At 40.0% G+C, this 25,833-nt stretch overlaps 1 protein-coding gene across 2 annotated transcripts in view; it reads right to left on the reverse strand.

Annotated features, from left to right (window-relative positions):
* Positions 1-25,833, reverse strand: part of PPARGC1A (PPARG coactivator 1 alpha) — a 359,086-nt gene that overhangs the window by 16,605 nt on the left and 316,648 nt on the right. For both annotated transcript variants that reach the window (XM_030492192.1, XM_030492193.1), the window contains 6 exons: positions 15,577-15,771; positions 14,509-14,631; positions 13,412-13,616; positions 9,302-9,347; positions 9,120-9,193; positions 357-1,269 (listed from right to left, as the gene is read on the reverse strand). In XM_030492192.1, the coding sequence (XP_030348052.1) occupies positions 357-1,269; positions 9,120-9,193; positions 9,302-9,347; positions 13,412-13,616; positions 14,509-14,631; positions 15,577-15,771 (1,556 nt within the window). The remainder of the gene's footprint in view (positions 1-356; positions 1,270-9,119; positions 9,194-9,301; positions 9,348-13,411; positions 13,617-14,508; positions 14,632-15,576; positions 15,772-25,833) is intronic.

Genomic DNA, 25,833 nt, shown 5'->3' on the forward strand with positions numbered 1-25,833 from the left:
AGCCACTGTCAATTTCATCTGATAGGGACTGCAGCCAGATTGGCACCGGGCAGCTCGCAGATAATGGGAAAGGCTAGTTGTGTATGTCTCTCACCAATTGTTCTGCTGCTGACCTGACTGGCTCCATTCAGAAAGTGTAAACTTGGCAAATTTAAAGGATAATGGCAACAAGTGTTTCTGTAGCAACCCCATAACCTCCAGAGTTAATCAGCTTAGGAGTAACAGAACAAGTTGCACTGGATTAAGTTGTTTCTAGGTTTTTTTTTCTTTCTTTTTTTCCTTCAAGTTGCTTTACGTTTTTGCTGTTTTCCTTTGTATTAACTATAATAATGATACATGAATTTGCTGTACCATACCTTGAAGAGGATCTACTACAGGGCGACCTTGATCTCGATCGGGAATATGGAGAACGGGAACAAGACCTGCGTTGAGGAAAGGACCTTGATCTAGAGCATGTCCTTTGGGATCTTTGAGAAAATAAGGATTTGGGTGGAGACACTGAATCTCTGCATGGAGAGTTAAATGAAGAGCAAGAAGGCGAAACATCAAATAATGAATAGGCTTGTGTCCCATCCCAAGGGTAGCATAGTTTATCACTTTCATCTTCACTGTCATCCAAGAGACCATCCATTGCTAGTCCTGAATTTATAAACATAGGTAGTTTGGAGAATTGTTCATTACTGTAATCACTGTCCCTTAGTTCTCTGGTCTTATCTGCTTCTTCATCAAAAACAGCTTGGCTGGGGTGACCAAAATGCTTATTCAGTTCAGCCCGAATTTCCTGGTCTTGGAGCTGTTTTCTGTTATTACCATGGGATCCCTGCTTACTTGTCTGTAAAGTCTCTTTCTTGAAATACTGGTCTTGTTCTAAAGAACAACAAATCTGACACTGCCACCCAGGTGAAGAATCCTTAAATTCTAGTTGTTCTGAGTCCTGAAGTTCCTGGGATATTTTAATGTGTATTTCCGATTTTGAATTCACAGATTGACAGTAGTCATGGTCACCAAACAGCCGCAAACTGGGCCGTTTTGTCTTTCTCTCCTCATGTCCACTGGACAGTACTGTAGTTTTGCTAAGCTGTGCATACAGCTCAGACTGTTCTGGACCCTTCTTGATTGGGTTATTTCCTTGAGAACTGGAAGACTCACTATAGCGGGGCTTTTTTGAAGGTGGTACACCAGTCTTGCATGATGACTTCGGCTTAGGTGAAGTCCTAAAAGGATTATCCTGGTTGGCTTTATGAGGAGGGGTTGTAGGTGGAGTTAGGCCTAAGGGGATAAAAGGAGGAACAGAATATTTTTAAGCATACGTGCAAAATTTATAAAGGTAGCTCATGCGCTTCTTGAAAACAGATATAATGCAAGACCCAGCCTATCTAACTTAAATTTAACATTGCTAATACTGGGAACAAAGGTGTGAGACACCAAAGGTCTGGTAACAACAATAGCAACAGAACTAATGCGTGGCCATTAATCTTCAGCATCATTTCTGCCCCTCCCCTTCCTCCATGACATCTGCCTCACTCTCTGTAGATTCTGATAGAAAAGATGAAGGGATAAAAACCAAAAGACTTTTTTTGGGGGGGGGAGGGAGGAGGGGGTCAAAACGATTTTTATCTAAAAATCAAAAGCCAAAAGACTGTCACCGTCAAAAACCTAAAGAAATTAGCAGACAAAAACCTGAATAAAAGCAACTCTGGGAAAAATGAGTGCTACCAAAGGAACCTCGGTAGGACACAGATCTTGAAAGCAAGGAAGTACAGCAACTTTACAACTCAACTGCAATGACTGTTTGTTTCCACAGTTCATTAACTTAGTAAACCATTGCTAATATATGTATAATACATTGTTGTAAGCATAACTAATACATTTTGCCTGAAATGTGGTTCTGCGACTGAAACCCTAGTGAACAATAGGACAACTGCAACTGTAATGAACCATTGCATTTAGAACTAAATATTAGTAAGAGTCAGGAAGTAGGGAGTCAAAATAAAACAGATAAGTATTCAAAGACTAAAGATACCATTAACTACCAGGATTGTTCACATAACTGTAAAAGATTGTATCACTATGGCGAGACAAAATGGTAGGAAGGACTACAGCCCATTCCAGTAAAACCTGGGAACGAACATAGCATCTTGCAATTATTTTTATAAGGGTATAATATAACTCTTAATGTTTTCTGTAGAAATCATAGAATTTCTTCAGACTTTACAAAAGGATAACCCAGGACAGCAGGGCAGAGTAACAGCAAACAGCAGACACTGTTCAGGAAATATTTACTTTTCAGGAAGGTACTTAGTATGCTATGTTTGAAAAATTTGCTTCTGTCCAACTGATCCTATTGTAACTTAGAAGTATATATGCTTAAAATTTAACAAATTAGACTGAGAGTAGGGAGTTCTAGAAAATCCAGACCATCCTTAAGCACTCCAGAAGCTGATGGTGCCAGAGATTTCTTCTAGCCCAAGCAATGAGTTCTCATTAGCAAGAATGATAAGAGAGGGCAGGCACATTACAGGAAATGTGTATTTCAAACATGGCTATAGAATTTTGTTTTGTACTTTTATCCAACAGAGCTCAGCAGATAAATGCAAATGGAACATGTTTTATAGTGTTTTCCTGTAAAGAAGGAAAAGTGTCCATCAATGCACAGTGCTCCCTAAGAAGCATAAATGGAGAATGGGAGTCCCATTGCATCAGCTGCAATGAATTTACTTCAGAAAAAAGAAGATAGAAGTACCAAGGCATGAATACTTGATGTGAAAGAGAAGCTTGATTTTGACTGAATGTTTGGAAAAAATGGTAATGAGCCTAATGCTACAAAAAGTCGGGAAACTAAGGCAAAGATAATGACACCTAAACTCTAGTTACCTCAAATTTTAATAGCAAAAAAGTTTTGTGCAAAGTCATCACTGTGAAACTATTTCCTTTAACTTGAGTCCTCAATTTTTTCTACCTTCCCAAAAATTCAACTTGAGTTAGCAGTGTGTATTTCACACCTTATCCACCTCCTCACTAACAAATATTTTTGACTACCAAGTGAATTTTTGGTAAAATGTACAGTCCTGTTCAAAATTCTGCTATAGTAATTTTCGGGTTAAATTTTCAAGCCCAGATTCAACAAAGATTTGAGTAAGCAAAGACTGTTTTCTAGATAAAAAATATAGAACTGTCACTTTTATCCATGAAATTATACAGCCCCTGAGAAGCAGCTCTGGAGTTAGTTACTGATTTTTTGGATGTAGTTTTAGAGAGAATGAAGCAGAAATACAACCACTCCACAGTGAACATGCATATTTAAGAATTTCAGGCAAAGAAACCCCAGAGATAATCCAATATTTAAGATAAAATATTGTTTCCATTTTCACTTCTTTAAAGCTAGCTCCAGCAGGAAGCAAGCTAAACACAGAGTACAACTATTTCCAGAAGCCTGACAAGGACTCCAACAATCTTTAAAGCAGGAGAAAAAAGCCCTACCAAAAAAACCCCCTTGCAAAAGTACAGACTGAGCTAAATTTACTGGCGCTTCTCTTGCTGGCAGAACTTCGCTGGAGACAGCCTAAGAAAGGGCTTCCTCGTGGCATTTTGGCTTTTTTCCTGGTTTTCAGCAGAAGCAGGAAGTGAACAGGCAAGCAGGAACAGATGAAAGTTGGAAAATGTTCATTTAACTTTTGAAAAAACCTTCATCAGGGGATGGCGAAGGGAGCGAAGCTTTGAGTTCATGTCACTGTTACGGAGTCTACAGAGCTCAGTGTGCCCCAGGACCAATCTCCAAACAGTGAACTTTGAGAAAACCAGTTGGCTGCACACTTGCTCATCTTTACACTAATCTCTGGTAATCTTCACTGAGGACCATGATCCCACATCAATGGAATTACAATATTCTATCACCGTTGGATTATTTCACACGTGCCACTTTCACTGCCAATGTGTACATTTTAGCGTTGACAGTACAAGGTATATTCTGTGCTCTCTCTTGAACTTAGCAGGTTTTGACAGATTTATGGAAGGACAGATGGCCATTACGGGCTGAAGGCTGACAAGAGGCAGTTCAGAGCATTGTTAACACACTTGCACAAACTCTCAGCAGTGCAGCGCTGTGCAGAATGTAATTCAGACTATAGCTTTTTTATTGCTGCCTATTTTCTTTTGTCAAAAGAGCCTGCTGTGCACAGCAACAAATGGCTGCCATTACGCAGAATGTAATGGGTGTCAGACAAATCACGTAACACAAACAATCAAGAGTATGTAGGTCATATTTCAACAGAGCACAACCTTAGCAATATTTATGATTACTGCATTGAAATGTGCTCTATAATAAACAAGTACCTCTACATCACTCACACTTATGTACTTCTGCACAGCAAATCTGTTAGAAGTGGTACATACTCTACAATCACCCCCCTTAAACAGTCTTTTTTCTTTTTAAAGTAAAAGGCAAGTATTTTTTCATGACATGCTATAAAACCATTTCCTTTGCAGGGACTTTTCTTTAATTGAATGGCTTTGGTAAATGGTACGTTTGCACTTTGCCTTGCTCTGTCTACATACTATGAACTCACTCGGTGATCTTGCACTTGAAAACAGTGTACATCAATTTCGCAGCACTGCTGCTGAGGCAGCACCGTCCTTCCCGAGCCTGTGCAACAAAAGGTGTTTGCATGTGTGCCGACTCTGCCACCTCAGCCAAGAGACTTCTTTCAAGAAAGTCTCTGGGAGAGTGAAACTACTTTTCATACATTCCAAAACTCCACAAAAAACAAAACAAAACTTTAGTAACTCATTCAGCTCCAGCAGAAATTACGGGAGTGCCTTTGCATAAAACGTGACATCTTGACTTGTTCAGAACCATTTGCAAGGCTGCTTTACATAGACATGGATCTTTCTAAACCTCTACTGTAACTTTTAGCATTTAAACATTAAATGACGTTTGTTGTGCTTTGAGGGGGCTGAGAATTAGTGTCCTTTGGAGAACACAGCCCTGGAACCTTTCTACATGTGCACTGGGCTTTTGAGAGGCATTGAAAATGAATTCTTTTATACCTTTTAAGTTTGAAAATGGATTGTCGAGGCAAACAAACATTATTTAAGGTCACTTAAAACACTGAGCTCAAGATAATAGCTCAATTCAGTAAAAGAATCAGAAGAGCTTTTGTGTGGCACAAGACTGCAGAAACCAGAAAAAATATAACTAAATAGCCATCATATAATAAAAACCTACATTGCTTGTTGAGTATTTAGTTTAATCCTGTTGTCAGTGCTGCAGAGAATAAACACAGATGCCTGAAAATATCAAATAATTTACTAGATTTTATTTCCTCTGGACAACTCTCAGCATCTCACATCTCATTTTATCAGAAATCATTCTGAGGTCAAACAAGTTTTTATATGATAGATTTTAAGTATTTGTTCATACAACTAAGAGATAGCACAGATCTAGAAGTGGGCAAATAGCAGGGTATAAGTATCCTCAAGGACGCTTATGAATTCCAAATCATTATTCAAGTTGATTGTGTTCATAAAGCCTTTTCTGTCATCTTTTTTGAGAAATAAAAGTTTGCATGCAAGAAAGACCACTGAGGAGTTTTATGTGCTGGTAAATCACAGGGATCTGTGCGCGAGTGAGACTTTTCACCAGGTCACCTGCTGTAGATAAGAGGGTGGAAATAGCCTTCCACTTACTGATTGAGCCTTAAGCTTGTGATCTCACTTCATGCACTTAAATGATGGCTTCGAGTATTTAGGAGTGAAGGTGTAGAAAGACACTGAGAGAACAGAGAGCTGGATTTCAAACATACAGGAGCCACATCATCTAACTTCTGGTGTTCAGAAGTTCAGTAGGAAGTCTAAGACAACCACTGAGAACTCCTCAATCACCAGGATTAACACAGCCACCTCCAAAGGGTGAGTCATCCTCCTAGTCCTTGTGCCTGCAGGTGCTCCCTCAACCTGACTGGTAACAAACAGGAAAGAGGTCTTCCAGTGACACAGAAACATCCTACGTTCCTGGAAGACGAAAAGTTCAAGCCCACAGCATCTTAGCAAGGCACTGGCAATGAAGCTAGCTGTGGAAATAAAGGGAGAAAGCACCTATTGTGAGCCTCTTAGAATGAGACTTGCCTTACATAGAAATTTCATCCACTGCATTATGATCACCTAGAGCTCCTTCCATATTGTGATGTTCTGGTCCATTTTCCTTTGAATAGCACTAGAAATCAGCTGCAGGAGTTGGGATTGTAGACAGCAACAGACAGCAACAGACTTAATCCTCTATCATAGGCCACTTATCTAAAGTGCATTCAAAGAATTCTTATGTGTGGCTTGAAAACACTTTACAAAAATATTTGTTCCTTGTAATTTGACAAATAAATGTTTTGACAGTTTTAGGGAGGACAAAGTTACATTCACAACTACTAACGAATCCGTGGTAAGGCAAGATATAGCATCAGCAAGAGAACGGTTTCAGTTTGACTTTAGATACATGAATCCAAAATGCGCATGTGACGAAGATTGATGGCTCATATGGGAAATGCTTTTATTTATTTATTTTTCTACTCTATAGTTAATTCACCAGTGAGGGAACCAATGTTTTTTTCAGGAGAGAGATCAAGGGAGCTGCTATTTATATTAAAATACTTTGTGCTTCGATAGTGCGAGCAGCACTCCTAATGGTCTTTTCAATTCGGCAGTAAGATCAAGGCAACTCCTATTTAAATTATAATAAATAGTGCTTGTACAGTGCAAGCTGCCCTATATAAGGACAATGAACAATGCGGTTATCTGGATATAATTTGGAGTTGCCAGGGTCTCACTAAAGAACTCCAAGGTATTATTAATCACTACTGCTGCTATTTTTTCCCTTTTTTTGTTGTTGTTGTTGGGGTTTTTTGGGGTTTTTTCTAACTGAAGCAGGTCCCAATTCTGCCATGATTTACTTCCATACGCTCTGAGTTCTTCAGTACCCAAGGTTGTTTCTGTCATGTACTTGTCTGCTTGCAGCACAAGCAGACTCATGACACAAACCACCATTGCAATACAAATGAGTTTAAAAGTTAAGACATGCACAAGCACTCATATTTTTATAGATTTATATACATGCATGAGTATAAAAATAAAATCTTTGTGTACGTGAAGGCAGAGATGAATACAGCTACCAAATCATGAAGTACTATGTCCTGAAACTTCCTCACTAGGCATTGCGAAGACCAGAGCAAGTGCAACATGAAGTCCAAGAGCCACCATCATGAGGCTCTGCTTGATAACACTGCCCCAACTCCCTGGCCAGACATGCTCCATCAGCTCTTACTCTTCCTGATTATCATCAGTTTATTTTCTAGCTGGAGTCTATCTACTTCCAGATGGAAAAAAAAAACCCCAAATCATATTTTCTAGCACAACGTTCCTGTTCTTGTATTAGTCCAGTTGTGCTGTTTCACAGCTTCTGGTGCATTTTTTAATGTGCTAGTTCTCCTGGTTATATAATCTAAGACAACAACAGAGCTGTTCTGCGTCCTCCTCTGTGCACAGCTGATGAAGCAGAATGAATTTGGTAATACCATGACCATTCCTGTTGCCATTATGGAGGCAATACTATAGGACTATCCAGGAGTCAGACTGACTCCCAGTTTCTGTCTAGTCAGCTGATGGGAAGAGCAGGCTGCTGACTTTCTGGCTGGGAGAAAACACTGCTCCCTTCAGCAATTTCAACGGTTGCTTGTACCACTCTGCTGTAGTCACCTCATCTGCCCCTTTCAGTTGGCAGCACTAAGCACTGACTTACCAGTGTGCCTACAAATGGGCACCCTCGTGCAGATTTGCTTTCCATTAATGATAAAAGAGGCTTCTCCATGCTTCAGACCTGCTGGCACTGAACGGGATTATCCTGCTGCATACAGTGAATTTTGCCGTGCTTGTGTTGGATTTGTAAAAAGAGGGTGCATTGTAAGGATGCTTCCTTTTGTCACGAGATTAAGACTGCCGGTTTTCAGGACATGCAGAGGGAAGAGTGCATGTTTTAATGCTGAACTAATAAAGAATTTTCTGAAAAAGTGAAATGATGATTGTAGTGAGCTGAAAGCTCAAAGTACATACACAAATCTAGTGCTTGGGCCTGCTCTTGTGTAAAGCTAGCACTGAATTTAGAGGCACCAAGCTGATTTATGGTACCTGAAGACGTATTTTGCAATGCCTCCCAAAATGCTAGAGATCACATAATTTATAATCCACTGTTATCCTGAGAGAAACACATGCCAACTACATCTCTTATTTTTCAGTGTTACACAACTAAGGAAGATGTCTTGGCAACAGACCAGGTGAAGCTCAACGTGTGCTCTTGTGCTCAGCTCTGGACACTTCACGAAAATGGAGGAAAAACAAGAGTTCAGAGGAAAGCAGTAAAAAGGATCTGAGTCTGAAGGAATTGGCTTTAGTGGAAAGAAGAGCTGATGAATTAAGTGAGCGCAATGAGTGATGCATGAACTAAACCAGCACATTATAAAAAATCTACAAATCTTCAAAAGGTACAAACACCAGGGATCTGAAAGGAGGAGGAGGATAAAGGGGGATTGTGTGAAGTGTGCTAAAGGAAAAAATAAAGAGAAAGCAAGAATATAAAATGAATATCAATTTAAAAAAATTACCTCTAAGCTATGGAATAGTTTTTCAGTGGTAGAGGAGAAAGCTGTTATTTGTGACATATTAATCTAGAATTGACAAAGCACTGAAACATGCAGTCACGGACAGCCCTAGACTGGCCTGGAGACAGACTGGATGACGTAACTTTTCCATCTGTAACGTCTATTACACTGTGCTGTGGGGTTTGTCTTTGAAAGATGGTGCTCAGCAGTACACAAATCTATGGGCAAATGGGGAAGTATAACAGATAAATGGTTTCATTCATATTTTTCCAGAAATTATGCTCTCTTGTGTAGGTTTGGAGCCATATTTTCAAACACATTCCTTCTCAGGTAACTGGATAAAGATTCAAAGCTAAACTGCAGTGAAGTTAATCTACTGGAGACCTCTGCGAGATCTTGGTGTACATGTGGTATATTGAAATGAACAAACACACACATAAGCCATGCTTAAAGCAAGACCTAGCACACGCCATTTCTCACCTGCAGTTCCAGAGAGTTCCACACTTAAGGTTTGTTCAATAGTCTTGTTCTCAAATGGGGAACCCTTGGGATCACTGGAAGACAGGGCACATTTATAAAAACAAGCTGAAATGGAGTTGCTGTAGCCAAAATCTGTTGAACCCCCCTCCCTTTTATAAATGTTTGCACTTTTTAGTACTTACTTTGGTGACTCGGGCGTCAATGGAAGTGATAAACTTGTTGGTTTGGCTAAAGAGAAAAAGAAAGCAATTATAGAATATTTAAACACTCCAGAACATATACTAAAAAGAGTTATTTTCATTTTGGAGCTGGAATCCCATGTTAGTCAGTTAGGGCTGAGCTCTGATAGTTCAATGGCCATTTCAGCGTATCTTAGATAGATAAACAAGGAGACCCATCCTGATTCCTTATTACTGATACCAAAAAGGCACATAATTTTCAGCAATGATTTACATCAATTACTATGCCTCTGAAATACAGTACGCAACCCAAATGCCAAGAACCTTTCAGAACAAGAGTAGTTAAAAATCAATGAAGAACTCTACAGGATACACTGTGACAATGTGATTTCTCTTAGAGTTAATTTAGACTACAGTTCACGTTTTGTTTGGAAACAGGAGCAGCAGAATAACTATGAAGTAACAGAACGTTATGAATATTCAGTTAATTTTACTTCTACAGTATACAATTTTATATATAGCACTGAGAATAGGTTGTTTCTATGAGGCCAGAGTCCAACCAGTTATAGTCCAAATATCTGCAAATTATCCTGCAAACTGTGACAAGCCACAGACATAGTCACAGATGGTTAAAAATGGGGTTGAAGCTCTCGGCACTACAATCCCAACATACACAAAAAACAAAGCCCTAGCTATAAAAATACATGTCTTTGTAGCTTTTATTCATGCAAACTTGTATTTTCCCAAAGCAAGCCAAGAACTAGGATACTGTAATACAGTTAAGAATCCTTTAATTGCCAGAGAAATGTTTAAAAATTAAAATAATATTACTTGCAAATTTTACTTTTCAGAAGTTAGATTGATGTTTCAACGCAGAGAGCGTTGTACCAAGAAAAACAGCAGGGGATCTCTTTGGCAGATTAATTACTTAAGACAAAATGTTCCCCTTGAACACTCCTGCACTGCAGATCTTTTGTCCAGAGTGTCACTACTGCGTATTTCGTATTCATTCCAGGCTTGAAGCTCCCATCAACATTAAAAGGATTTTATATGCAAATTGATTACTTTTATAAGCTCTAGAGCATTCCTGAAGTAATACTGCATTTATTTTTTTTTAAATTAACTCAATTCTCAAGAGCTGCATATTGTTTCTCCTCCTTCCATATGAAAGTTAGAAATGGAAGCTCAGGTGTTCACCTCGGGTTCACCTTCCTCAGAAGTCACCGCCAGACTGAGGAGATGCACCTCAACGAGGTATTTGTCTGATCCAGTATTGCTGCTGATTTGTGCATAAAGACATGTGCTGTAAGACTGAATGTAACCTGGCACATCTTTGTGTATATTTTATATACATTAGGCATACTAATGTTTGCCAGTGGCTACCTAGAGGTAAAACTGGCTTAAAAAAACCCAAACAAACAGACCTTACAGTAAGGCACTGGAATAAAGTTTTATATATAGGCTTACACTTCTTTTTAGAGGATAAAGAAGCAACTGCTCTTTAAGGAATTTAGGCTTTCTAAGGAAGTTGAACGTGTAAGAGGTATTTAAGCCCCTAAAAAGTCTCAGTTTAGCTTTTATTAGTCCCAGAGAATAGCCCCGCATCAGCATACGTATAAAATCCTGCAGCACTGAGGTACAAGAGCAAACCTGCCAGAGATGGGCACAGAACCAAGGCATTATCTCACACTACTTCATTTTAGGCAGGTATCACTGAGCTCTCCCACTGAGAAGTTCACATACCAAAACACCCATCAGTTTTCTTATTGCTAGGCAAGGGCTTGACCAAACAGTATTCCTGCAAAGGAGTCATCCTTACACACAGGTATTGATATTGTAAATATTTAGGCAAGATGCTATCATTTTCCATGGTGCCTGTTTATTAGAGTTTCAAGGTCTACTGTGGTGTGGCTTTTTCTTATTAAAAAGGGTTCACATGAAGTTGCTTGTCCCTGTAAATTGAAAACATTCAGGTTCAAAAGAACTAAGTTTCCTCATGGGCAAATTTCAGTACAAAACCACAGATGATCTTTGGCACGAATGGATTTGTGGACATTCCCGTGGGTTTGCAATATGTTTGCAACAGTAACCCTAAAGGAAAATACAGTTTGACTTATCCTTCCTGAGCTTTCCCTAACTTTGAAAGAAAATATCAGACCCTGATTATTTTTTAAAACAGAAGGAGCCAATTTTCTTGTACTTTTGATTAAATGTCCGAACAAATGACTGCAGGTCTGCAAATATCAGTTAAATTTGCAAGGTCTATTCTGCATGAATTGACTGTCCAATCTGAAAGCATTATATTCTTGTATTTGTATCATATGCAAATCCATTGATATTGAAGTCATATATTGGTGTATGAGGCAAATTTGATGAAAAAACAACATTTCAGAAGCCTGTAAATTAAACTGTAGGAATTAAAGAAGAGAGTAATTTCCCTCTGCCTGCAATTTCACCTGCAACACCACTACAGTCACAGTCATCTGTTAAAACACTGGTAAGTTAGAGATATGTCCCTTTGGTCTTCCCTCACCTCTCCTTCTGTGCTGTTTCCACAACCCAATGTGCCCTGCTTCTTTGCACTGAACCTACAAAGTTCAGCTGGGGAAAAAATGCAGTTCTGATCTGAATAGGAAGATTTATAATCTGTATTTATATGTGTGCGCACATACTTCTATGTATGTGTGTAACAGGTGCATATAGCATGTTATACATGATATACGTTATCAGGTATCCCTGTAACACCCAACGGTGTTAATAAAGCTCCCTGTAACTTCTGGCAGATCTGTGTTTCAGTACCATTGTAGTAAGAGGCACAGGTTTTATACGAACAGTTCAGTCTGGATTTTGCTATGAAGCAGACTGCTGAAGCCATCCAGAAGGAGTGGCAGTTGGCATCCAAGAAGCACTAGGGGCAGTTGTATTTCCTTCTTACAATAAACATTGTTCAGAGAATTTGAGACCATAATGGAGAAAACTATACTTAGGATGTCAGAATGTACAGCTGCAAGAAAGGTGGGAAAGAAAGATAATTTTTATTAAGTTTGCTTATACTTCTTAGTGAAGAGTGAAAAATTAGATTTGATTTGGGCTGAAAATGCAGGGAAGGGAGAAGGGAAAAGAAGAAAAAACATATACAATTGTTGCTTTAAAAATACCAGAAAAACACGTTTAGGGTCATACCCTGATCTCTGTCGCAGCCAGATACCTTCTACTGGCTTTAGTGGAGTCATCCAGGATTTGCACTGATGTGACTGAGATATGCACCTGGCTTTCTAGATGCCAGCCCAATATATGTATGTAGATATATTTTAACAACTTAGTAACTTAAAAAAAGCTCCCTTTGGGCTGCTAAGCTTTTACAGCTTTCCTTTATCTTGGGAAAACAGGCAGGGGAAGAAGGGGAGAGAAAACAAGAGAGGGGGCTTTAAGTTCTTGTATCTCTGTCATAGATGCTACTTGTAATATAGACCAGTTCTTTATGCGTTGAAGGATACTAAAAGTCCACACAAGTGTTTAGTTTTGTCCGTAAAGAATGTAGAAAAAGACAGAAAGATCAGGATGGCAGCTAAACTTTCAACTATTTACAAAATAAAATTACAAACCAGTATTCCAGCTTTAACAGGAATGACACATTTATTGCTTTCTCTGTAGCAGTGAGAGCACTATTTATTGTCTCTTAAGGACTATGTGGCAGGTTAACAATGCCTTCAGTTTTACACTAGCAAAAAAGAAAGAAGCTCACTAATGAACTGGCCTGCCCAGCTTGTTTAGGGGTATAATGATTTCTTAGTGGTACAGTACTCTCTGAATAAGTATCTCCAGCTAGCTGAGTATATTAACATGGTATTTGTTAAACTTTTTTCCCCAAGATTCTTTTTCTGAGGCTAGGGGCAATAGAGACAGGATTAAAACTGTTTAAAAGTTAAATCTAGCTAACTAATTCTAACTTCATTATACTGTTTTAAAATTCTCCCTACACAGAAGAGATGCTGGATTTACAATACAAATTGAAAGAACGTAAGAGGTATTGAGGGTATCCACAGCCACGGTACTTCAGCTCCCCTTCGTTACTGCTAGTACCAGTGTTGCGTTCTGTGGTCCCACACCTACCTTGCAGATGATTTGTCTGAGACTGCAGATGAGGCTTCCTTTTGGAGGTGCATTTCTCTTTGCTGCTGTTCCTGTTCTCTGCTGGTTTGGTCTGAGGAGGGTCATCATTTGTAGTCAGATATTTGAGAAGTTCAGAGCAGGGACGTCTTTGAGGCTTTTGCTGTTGACAAATGCTCTTCGCTTTATTGCTCCATGAATTCTCAGTCTTAAAAACAGGGCATAATAAATAAAATAAAGTAAAATAAAAGAAAAAGCTAAAATTAGTGAGCTGAACCTTATCAGAATGGATATAGGTTTTCTGAAGAGATGAGATTTTCAATGAAGTGTTCAGTCTAAGTGTACTAGATCTATGAGCTGTGAATAACTGTTTGCAGAACAAGGAAAGAAAATTACATTTAAAATTCCTAAATGACATTTATGCAGCTTTTTATTTCATTTCTCCTACATTTCAATGTTCCTACTCAGCAACATGTAACTAACAAGACCCTACAGCGCCTTTACTGTGAACAAAAAAATAAGCTGGTTTAAACCTTAATTTGCTGCTGATTGCTTGAGCCCAGTATTCACAACTCTCTTAAGTACCCCTAAATGCTCTGTTTTCAGTTACAGTGAATGGCAAGACAAACACTGTTTAATACTGCCTGCTAACAGAATTATGTCAGAGCCCCCATTCTATCCAATTAATGGCTAATATACATCTTTTGCCAAGAATCCAGTGTCATTTTTCTTAGCTCAGACAGCTGGTAAAATGGCAGTCCTGCATCCTGGAGTCAGTCATAAACAACACCAGCCCACCAGCAAATATTATCATAGCCCCTACTACTCTGTGTATCAACAGAGTAGGCCAGAGTAACAGACGGGGGACTACAACTGCCAGAAGAAAAAGCATAACTGAAATATTCAGAGCATAAAGGAGCTCAGGTGATTTTCTGGCACCCAGTCTATAATCTGTTCACTTTTTTTAAAAGCAGTTGCAAGATACTAGGCAGATTAATACAATACATACAGATTTATTGCTTGCTTGGTTGCTGAAAGCATAGAAGACCTTGTTATACTTTATCTTTCTTTTTTCTTTATTACAAAGATTAAGTTTGTACCTTAACAACCACAGGGCTTGTTCTGATCCTGTGATTAGTGTTTGCATGGTTTTGTGTGCTGAGACCACTGCATTCATTGTAATTTAGCTGAGTGTTGGCTGGAGCCAGCAAGAGCTTCTTAAGCTACAAACACATCAGGGAAAGGGAGATGAGAGGAAAAGAGTAAAGTTAGGCATCTTTATGGATTAAAATGATTTACCTACATTTTTGCATAGTTACTTAAAGTTAGCTATATCAATTCAGCAAGCAAAGTACAATATAACAGAAAGCAGGGCTTGATATTCCCCAGAGCAAACAGGTTTCATTTAATTCTGGCTTGGAAGCATATTTCTGCTCCCTTTACTGCAGTATACTGCAGGGCAACCAGAAATGACAGGGGTTTTGGATTTCTGAATCCATGGCAAAATGAAATTCTCGGCGATCTGTCTGACAGAAAAGGCCTCTAATCTAGGCAGAGACATTAACTTTAACAGACTAATGGATACAGTGTCAAGATGCAGGTATCTGGCTCTGCTCTCACAGAAGCCAGTGATAAGGGGCTTTCAGCAGATACAGAATCACATCTCAAACTGGTTTTACTGAGCAAAATGCATATAAGGTTTCACACACATCCTCACTCAAGGTTCAGTTTTGCCCTGATTAGCACTAAGCTGGTGCTTACTGGTCAAATCAATGTTAAAGGCATAAAATTAGCCCCACATCCCGCCAGACTCAATGGGCCTTTCCTCACAGATCACCAAAAGTGACGTCTAAACATACATACAAAAAACAGCCCCAAGAAATGAAATATGTATTAAAAACCATTACCCTGACTTATCTGAGCAGAACGATAAGCAAAAGTGTCAGCCATTAGCACAAGAATCTCAAAACCAATTTCTTCAACACACTTATTTAACAGATTGCCTATATTGGTGGGCTGTTTTCCCCCACTTAATTTTCAGTTCTTTGCTTGATTTTCCTTTCCAGTCTAAATTAAAAGTCCAGACCTTACTGTGACTACATCATACCCATGCAGCGGGTAGCCAGGGGCACATCCAATTCCTGTTAAACAGTAGGAAGGGTTCTTACTAGAGACGGCTCTTCTGCCTCCTGAGTTGGAGGGGTGCCGTCGGGCATTGGCGAAGGGCTAGCGGCATTTTCGTTGGTCACATCTCCGTCTGTCAGTGCATCAAATGAAGGCAATCCATCCTCATCCACAGGGATGCTGTCCAGTGTTTCAGTGAGAACGGCTAGCAAGTTTGCCTCGCTCTCTTCATCTATCTTCTGTGGAAGGGGACAAAACAAAAAGCAGAACCAGGTGAGAAGAGAAAAGGGTCAAGGTGATGCCTCTGAATGTGAAAAAGCAGTCAAAACTTAGTTAAACCAGCCCTTGAAGCAATAACCTGCAACAGAATCTGAGAAGATGTAATTAAGTGCAATAAAATGATCCCTCTCTGCATTCAAGAGAAATCTTTTTGCACTTACAGTGTATTGCTCTGGTTTACTTTTCTTCCACAATTCTTTTTATTTTTTAATCAGGTGTGAACAACGGTAAGTGATCACCCAGGGATTGTATTACAGGATGCACCCAAGCTGCTGACACCTAATGATGGTGTCAGCCCAGGCTGTCTCTTTCTCTTTTCAACACTGAACACCAGCTAATTGACCTGACAAAATTACAAGAATCAGAGAATAAGACAGCTAATCAGAAGACCAAAAGGAAATACCAGTGAAATTTGGAACACATTGTTCACATATGTGGCCCTGTGTAAGCAAGAAAGGATTTTCCTTTCATACTTCTGGAAATCCTTGCTTCAAACTCAAACGAACAACTTCCCATTCCTGAGCCATCAGGGCTCATATTGTAAATGGAAGGCTCTTAGGGTTTCTTTTAAAGAAATGTATTAGGCAGGTTGCCTTTGAAGTTGTCCTTTCGAGTTATGTCATTTGAGTGCTCATTGTAACTATTGTATGCATTTATCTAATTCAGACTGCAATTATAAAAAGTAGATTAATTCCTAATCAGATGTGGCTGTAATGTTAATTTGTATTAGATATCTTATTTCAGCAAAAAGACTTCTTTTTGTCAAATTGAGTAAATTTAAACGCCTTCTGATTTTTTAATGAAATACAGTCCCTACTGTATATTAAGGTACAGATTTTTTAGAGTACTGAGAGTTCTGAGGAATAGAATCATGTGAAAATCATTATATTTATTTTTCAGAAAGATTGGAAATTGATCTTGACAGATCAATTATCTAGGAGTCTTAGGCTGATCCTAGTGCTATTAAAGTAAATGAAAAGCCTTTCACTGATATCAAATGGGGAGTTTTCCCACCAGCTTCAGAGTGGCTCATCACACTCCAGGTTCACTCTGTGAAGAGGTTTCAGCTAAGTTCAAATCTCATGGTTTAAAAGGGGACTAGCAAGGAGTGCACCAGTAAGAGGAATAAAACCAAGTACTGACTAAAAAAGTCAGTAACAAGACATTGCCACTCACACTACAGAAAAACACACACAAAAAAAATCAAGGGAATCTGCGTATCCCCTCAGCAGTACTTTTTTCAGTAATTCTTTTACCTACCAGACTCCGAACAGAGATGCTCATAAACCACACAGATAATTGCTCCTGCCAGACTTCTCTGCCAAATCATACCTCATGGCTTCTTACAGAAAAACTCTTGTCTTCGAGCTAGAAAGCTACAGCAGAGCACAAACTGGTCTGGTACTTACAGCATCATCCCCAAGAAACAAATAAACACTCAGGCAAAGCTAATGCTAAGGACAAGCATTTACTTAATAGGCCAAAAGGGGCTTGGTCACTGAGAAAGAGTCCAAGTTCCTGAATCTGGTGATTTCCACCACACCAAGCAGACACATGTACAGTGATCATTCAGTGCTGTGATCATTCAGTGTGCAGAGGATAGAAATAAGCATGGGGGGAGCCACCTTGCGAATGAAACAATGCTCCAAATCCAGCTTTTCATTGCCACTTTTTGAGATGAAAAGAGGAAAATTATGGTGTCACTTCTAGAAAAGTAGAAAAAGGCATTACTGGGGAAAAAAAAAGCACTTTGCAATGTAACAAAGCACTGACTTTTTTTCCAGTGGCATTTCAAGCCCCTTGCAGGTGGGGGGGATGAACAGTGGAGAGAGCCAGCCCCCAGCCGCGGGGTGGCTGTGGAGGGGACTGGCTGCCTAACCCCCAACCCCACACCAGGAACTTCTCCAGCAAGTCTAGCTGGTGGGGTGCACTGATGAGCCTTGCAGCTTATAAAGCTGACAACAAAGCTGGAAGTGTTACTATTTCTAATTGGGAATGCCTTCTTTAATAATAGCATGCCAGAAGAAACCCTGATATTTGCTGTTAGCTGTTCAGCTCTTGTGCTTTAAACAGACATTCAAGTGTGCTGACATTCAAGAACAGAAAGTTGAGTGGACACCAGTCCTCATCACAGCAATTTCAATTAGTTTCGTACAAGTTTCAACAATCAAACACCCCAGAGAAAGCAGAGGATGTGACAAAGAGGACTCTCTTAAACAATTAATGTCACTTTCCATTATTGCTTCAGTCCCAATTTACAGAGCAAATAAATCAAAGTCACCACAGATGAAACACACTAGCTGGCTAACACATGTCTATTCACAAACGACATGGCAGCAGGAACACATTAGTCAAGAAAATGACATTGCTAGATAACCTTTTAGAGGTTTAACTATGCTATTGCTCCTAATTGTCCTAAATTACTGTTTATAAAGAAACACAATTATTAAACACAGCAGAAATAGTGCTGAGGGGAGATGTGGAGGGAGAGATGGCCGAGTACATCAAAGTCTGAGCAATAATCACTGAAGCAGCAGCTTTCTGCTTTGCTGTCGCAACATGAGTCTTGGTGTTGACAGCACTGGGGAGAAGCAAGCCACGGCCAAATGCAGGCTCTTTCATGATTTCAGCACTATCACCGCAGAAGTTCACATTTCAGACTGGCATCCAACCTGCTCATCACACAGGCTCAGTGCATCAGGAGAAGCTGAGCACCTTCAATGTCCACCGAGGTCAGAGGATGCGCTGTGTCCTCTCAGGAACTCGCTCTACCATGTCCCTAACTTCCAGCCAGGGACACACTGAAAGGGTTTTCTTTTGTCTAAAGGAGGAGATCCTAAGCATTTAGACCACCTAAATGAACTATAGTTTGTAAGGAAAAGGGGTGGAGGATAATTTTTAACGTAAAGCTGCCCAGCAAATACATACAATTATTAAACACTTATGAAAACAATTTGTAACAACCGCCTCTTGCTAACTAATGGGTCTTTTTAATGCAGTTATGCATCACTTCCCAGACATACTGTATGAACTTCTCAACATCCTTGGTTGTTAGTTTAACACAAAGACATCAGAGCCAGAGGTTTTTTGACCCCTGTAAACTTCCACCCTGCTGAAGGAGGCAAGGAGCCCAAGTATGTCACTGAACGCAGAAATGCTTCCACATTTCTGACAGCAAAAATTTCTAGTGTATCTATAATGGCATTAGCTCTGAAAGGAATTAAGATTTGGCATTGGCGTTATTGTGGTTGGGTGAATGCAATGGGGAAGGCCAGCTAGTGCTGTAAACTGCCAGGACACCAACCAGTATTCAAAAATAAGCAAACTAGGAGCCTAAAAATGATGAAAAATTTCTAACTGTGCTCTTCTCTGCTTTTACATGTTTTGCTCTAATGCCTTAATATTTCTACAGCACTAAAAATAATTCTCTGTCTGAAAACACTTTATTAGTTGTGTAACAATCTTATTCTAATTGGGTTTCTGCCTTCAGTAAAATGTCTCCAGAGATATTCTCTCTTTGGCCAGTGAAAAGCTATATGAAATGAGTTGATAATTTACCCACACAAAGGTATTTAAATCCTCTACCCCTGATAATTCTTTCTCTTTTGCTTATTCTGCCTATTGACGGAGCCGGTTCACCTCATGATTAGCATTTTATGTCTGTAATACCTGTTACTTGTTGGCAATCCCATTGCAAAGGCCAAAGACTGAGCTGTAATGGAGACTAAGCCACCTTGTCTTTCACATACATCCCTTTAGGGTGCATATATTGAGCAATGTTGTATTTTTTCCTTAGGATCTTCTTCCTTTAAAAATTATGCAAAATTTTAAAACCAATGTCATTACCATCACCAGTCCCTTCTCGAAACCCTTGAGGCCAGTGTGCGGATGTCCCGACGTGGGACTCTCCTGTAGGTCTCCCACATTCAGTATTGGTATGCTGACTCACTCCAGAAAAGGCTCAATCCCACCATTTAGAAAAATCTTTTCCAAATGTTAATAGTACCTGCACCATCTTCCCTCTGGTTGATTTCCCTCCACCTGATTTGAGATTATTACATGCACAGCTTTTTCTAACTATATCTCAAGGAGTGAGATCAGCTAATGAATGATGATGCTCTAAAGTTTCTTTACTGATAATCTGAACAGTGCAGATTATATTGTTCATGATTCATGCTGAAAGATCAGGGTCTAAACTATGTGTTTAATCCACAGCCCCAAGAAGCTGGGAGCAGTGGCAGCTTGCCACATCTTCGTAAAAAGCCCAGGAAACTTTGGGACAGATCCACAGCTGGTAGAAGCTGTCACCACTCCAGCAGCCCAGCTTGGTAAGCAATTCAGAGCAGCCAGGTGTACACCTCAACCCACAAGGGATCGCCATTTCAACATATCGACTCATTTCTCCTCAGCAGCCTAAGATCTATTCATAGCACAATTAACAAAGAAAATAAAAGATTTTCCTCTAGCTGAAAATATCTGAGTGATCTAAAAATACTAATACATTATGGCACTACTTTCAAAAGCACAAAAATGACTTGTGAGCACATCTGGGACTTCCAACAGATTTAATTCCTTATGACACATTTTGGAATAAGAATGTCCTTAAGATTCACACCAGTAGGAGAAATGAGGGGTACAGATTTACCCTTTTTAGCTCATAGGGATGCAGAGGCACCAAAAAGCTCAACACCACCACACCAGGCCTGAGAACCTCCTGTCAACAAACATGCAGGAGTAGGGGCAGATGGTGTCTCAGCCCTGGCCCTTCAAACCAAGCCTTCCCACCTGAGGATAGGAAGCCACAAGCTGGGCAGAAGAACAGGGAAGGTAGGAGGAGGGAAGGAATTAGAATGCAGGCTGGTCTTCCTGCTCCTGCCAGTGCAAAAAGAGAGTTGAGGTCAGGGACAGTGAAAGGGAAGAATTATAGCCCAAGTTTTGCCTCTTCTGGAGCAGAAAGAGCCAACCTGCCACAGCACTGGCACAGATAGTGCTGCCATGGTGATTTTGTAGCCTTCTCAATGTGCTGCCCAAAGCAAGTGTCTCCTCCTTGACTCAGAGCTGGCCATACCTGGCACTGTTTTCTCCCAAGGCCAAACAAGAATCAGCAGTCCAAGTGGAGAACCACTTGTTCCACCCTACCTGCTCACAACCAGTCCCATGCCATTATATATTTTGAGAAGTATTTAAGCTTTTATCTTACTGTTCAACTGCTTTGCAAATCCTTAGGCATCCTGTGCTGTCCTACAGTAAAAATCCACATGATGCATTTGCATTAGAATGTTTTTCCAAGGTCTGTTAGTCTGGTCCCCAGGAGACACTCCCCTAATTGAAATGCTTAAGTCCAGAGCTATCAATTATCTTTAAAAACAAAATGGAGTCCCACTAGGAGAAAATTACAGCCAGGTTTCTTTATATGTAGTAGAAATATGGGGATTAATTATCATCACCCCTGTGCAAATGCCTTTAGGGTAGGGGAAGGAAAGAAGTTGTCTCTTCTTGAAGGAGAAAGCTATACTCACATGTCTCACATGCACATGTAGGCAAAGACCACTTGAACCCTGAGCCTGCCTTCTGATTTTGGCAGTCCCATAGCCCAACATATGGACCACGTATATGTATCTCATCTGTAGGACCAACCACACCACTGTATTTATGTAACAGTTTCACTCCAGATGGATTTCTGGAGGTATTGTGCAAACCTGAAGCAATATGCTGTGCCATCCCACTCTCCCTCCAAACGATGCTAAATAAATAGTGTAATTATACACAATGCAGGTACTGCAATACTTAACTTCCAGAGCTAGGTCCCTGGAGAGGAACGAACTCCCAGCATTGCTACCAGGGACATTACTGCACAGCAGGAACGACCTGTGCAAGGTCTGCAGGCTGCAGGAGATGGGAGCAACTGCAGCATTCATTTCTCCCCTCCCTTCTCCAGGGTATAACAAGATTAAAGTAACAATTTATTATTATTCATATACTCAACATGATGTATATTTCTAGTCTCAAAAAGTTGTCACGTTTAATCTTGGTAACTGATCTCAGGTTACTTTCTCACTGAGAGACCACACATAAAATTTCTGTCAAGTGTCTGGGATTAAAGCATCACAACACAAAACCATGGCACAGGCCATTTGCAAACACAGTCTTCTTTAAGATTGTGCCCTTGATCACCTGAAGTAATGCTGCTGTAGCTCCTGTGAGATGGACTGATTTTTCAGGTGAAAAATCTAACTGTTCTGCTCTAAGCTAAACATGTCAGTGTAAAAGAGCTTATAAACATTCTTCTCCCACAAAGTCACTTTTTTTTCAATTACTTCTAATGAGTTGTTGCAGTTCAGAAGTTTCTACTAAACTGAAGAGATACTGATTCATTTATTCATCCCACAAACTAAGGATCCAGCTGGCAACCTGTGGCTCGTTTTACATCTTCTGACCAAAATTCATTCATGTTTTGCAAGCCATTCCAATTTCATTTGTATAAACTGTATTTTTCTCCTCTATGATAGTAATCTTTGATTCCGGGGAAGAGACAAAACAAAAAATCACCTGAGAGCAAGCTATCGTGCCATTGACTGTGTTAAGGGGACCAGTGATAAGATATTGCTGTGCTGGAACCACTGCACTGGTGGTAGACCCAGTATCAAAAATTTATGGTAATTGAAACCACAGAATCTTTGGAAATGTAGTCAATTTGACTCAGTATCAAAAGGTCACTCTATTCGACTTATACTTGATGCTGAGCACAATATTGAGAAAACACCTGAAAGCAAATCATCTTATCAGCAGTTTGGGCCGCAACATTTACTGACTACATAGGCTAATTTGCTGATTACTGAATAAATGCATTACCTACGTTTTGGACCAGTTTGACTCACCAGAGGGGCTTTTTAACTTGTATAGTACTTGACAATGTAAAAGTATTACCAAACCCCTTACCAGGAATCGCATGCCTGTAAACACTGAGGCACGTTGTGGACAAACTCTGATGCTGCCTTGCCCAGTGCCAGGTAAGACCACCTGGTTTTCATGGGTCAGGAGCTGCAGCAGGAGAAGACCCAAGATGTCTTGCCCTGCCTGCAGCAGGCTAGGTCAGTGCAGAGCTCCACATCAAAGCAAAACTCTGCCTATGTCTAAGAGCAGGGGAAGGGCAGAAGTGCAAAGGGGAGGAAGACCTTGATGAAGAGACACAGAAAAAAGAAAGGCTGGGAATTTCACCGTGCAAGACGACCAGAGAAGCAAAGGAGGAGGTGAAGTTTACTTGCTGCCAGCACTAGTGGGGAAGCATGGGTGAGCTGCTGCTGGTGAGGGAGGACACAGGATGGGCATCCTGAACCGCACGAGTAGCTCGCTGCCTGGGGTGCAGGAGGTTACGCAGCCTGCCTTCTCAGCCCACCACCCTGGAGCAGCACACATCACCTCACACCCATCCTCCCTTCCCCTTTTACAGGCAATCCTTCATGCACGTGATAAAGTCCTGAGCAACAACCCAGACGGAGATTTGTAATTATTATTACACACCTAAACCACACAGGAGGGTAGAGAGCTACAGTTCCTAACCAAGGGTCTCAATCCAGAAGAGCTCTGACAGGGAATGGGTATTGCAGAAAGATGGAAGTGGGGGGGGGTGGGGGGGGAAGGCTACATGCTACAATGTAAGATAGGGAAGACATTTGGGACTCTCCCCATGGCAGAGCTTTCAGCGACGGTGTCAGCAGTATTTCAGTCCAAATATTCAAACACTGCTTGCTCAGATTTATTTATTTACTTGATTTATGGTACATGCCCACACTAATCTCTCTGTGCACTGACATAAAATTTTTCAACATTCATACACCTTTGTTAGGCAGCATGGCATGTTCTGGGAAAAAAAAAGGAGCTACATATATTTTGCAGTGATTATTTCATACACATAATCGATGTAAAACCTTCTTTTTCCTCTTGATAATGACAGACATCTCTAAAAAATGCACTTGAGTGGTAGTACAGACCCTTTCTTTGCAAACTATGAAGCACAATCTTGTTGCTTTTGTTCATTCTGTGTTTCAGTGTTGCATTTGCTTTAGCTTTAATTATATTGGATGTGTCAGGATGTCTATCATAATCCCTACTTCTTTCTAGAGATTTATGACTCTAGACAAATATAAATTTCAGGGTAAAATTATATACAATATAGCAGAGAAGCATTTACATATATTTTTTAATTTTGTTCAATTATGCAGAGACTGGGTTTTGTGCAAACGGAACACATACTCAAAACCTCCTTTTTAAACCACAAAATATGACACTTCTATCTGGTGCTTTTACTCTTAGAAAATTGGAATTTAATTTGACCAGGAAATTAGCATTTGTAAGGAATCAAGTTCATTAAATGCTTTTTATGGTGTTTTAATTTTTTAGCGTGTTCAGCTTCATCAAACCTACCACTATGCCTGTTGAACAGGTACAACAAACACAAGTCATGTCTCACAGGAAGAAAAACACCAGTTTTTCTTAGACCTGCAGCATGCATGGATCAGTACATCATTAATACATCTGGGCTACCTATCAATTTTTATTGTGTTCTAACTGGATGGCTGCCATCTGGTCTGAGGTGGCTAAAACAGTTTATTCAGACACAACACAAAAACTCATTTACAAGGCTAAAGATGCATTTCTCTGTTTGTTTTACCTATGTAATTATCCTCCTGTCTTTAAGCGTCACAGCAATGGCTCCACCATCCTCCTGGTATGTACCAGCAGACGTGCTGAGTGACACATACCATTTAGAGAGGCGGTTTATCGAGATAAACTAAACAGAGATAGTAGACATTAGCCCTAAAAAACCTGAGGAAATCACCATGAAGAGGAAAAAAATTATCTTTAGATATGTACACTCTTAACAAACTAAAAAAGTTTCTAAAAACTTCAGTGGCATTCCCATATATGAGGAGATGCTCGGCTGAGAGAACACCCCAAGTACCAGTACTGTGAGTATCCTAGGCTAAAAGCAGTAAAAGGCTTCATTATAACAAAGCACCAAGTGAGAATGTGGATATGCCACAGTGAGGAAGGTGCTAACACATATAGAGTTTAACAGCACAGATCACAGGTACATTTTGCCAGGCTTTTGCCAGTTCACTTTTACAGTCCCAGGAAAACAAAATGTAAGCTTTCCCAGCAGGCAAATAAGCCCTTGCCTCAAAAAGCAGTGACTGAGCAGTGCATCCTGGTAAACCCCTACACCCACTGAGGACACTCTTCAGGATGAGGAGATGTGTCTGAATTTTCTGCCAGTTAAACATGTGGATTCGTTTAGATGCCTCATAATATCCTTAACTATGTATTTCCTTGATTTGTCACTAGGTGATAAGACTTTAACGCTCTTTCAATGCAATTTTGTGTATGCGAATAGAATCATAAACTAGAGATGGTGATTTTAAAGCAGAAAACATTAAAAGAAAATAAAGATCAGAGAAGAGCTATCTGTTGCAAAGCCTCCTCTAGCAAACATCCACTGTTGGCTTGTTTCTATGTTTTCTGGAACTCACTGGTCTTCACAGATAATGTTGATAAAATGGGGTTGACACTAAAATGTATAACTAATTTGCTAATTTACACTAAGGTTACCTTGTTCATTTACCTTCAATCAGCCTAGCAGAGTCATGTAGCGCATGCATACTGTGATGCACGCTACAGTTCCCAGGGCAGTTGCCTCTCTTCTACTTTTTTCTTAGTCAAAACTGAATATATTGTTCATTCTCTGCTCATCTTTTAACAATGCGTGTTCCTGATCACCAGCCCTCCACCTGTAGGATGAAAAGACAGTCTTTTTCTTTGCAAAGTACTGATGTTAACCAGTCCCTTTTTCATCAGAAATAGTGAAAATCAACCTGGGCACTTTTTTTTGCCCTCTTTAGAAAAGACCCATAATAGGCAGTCAAGTTCAGTGGTACTTATCAATGCACTAAATATCATTATTAATTAGGCCATAAGTTCCTTTAGGCAGCAACTGTCCTTTTCTTATGTGTTCACACAACCCT

This window comes from Strigops habroptila, chromosome 7, assembly GCF_004027225.2.
Source record: "Strigops habroptila isolate Jane chromosome 7, bStrHab1.2.pri, whole genome shotgun sequence".
Classification (NCBI taxonomy): domain Eukaryota; kingdom Metazoa; phylum Chordata; class Aves; order Psittaciformes; family Psittacidae; genus Strigops; species Strigops habroptila.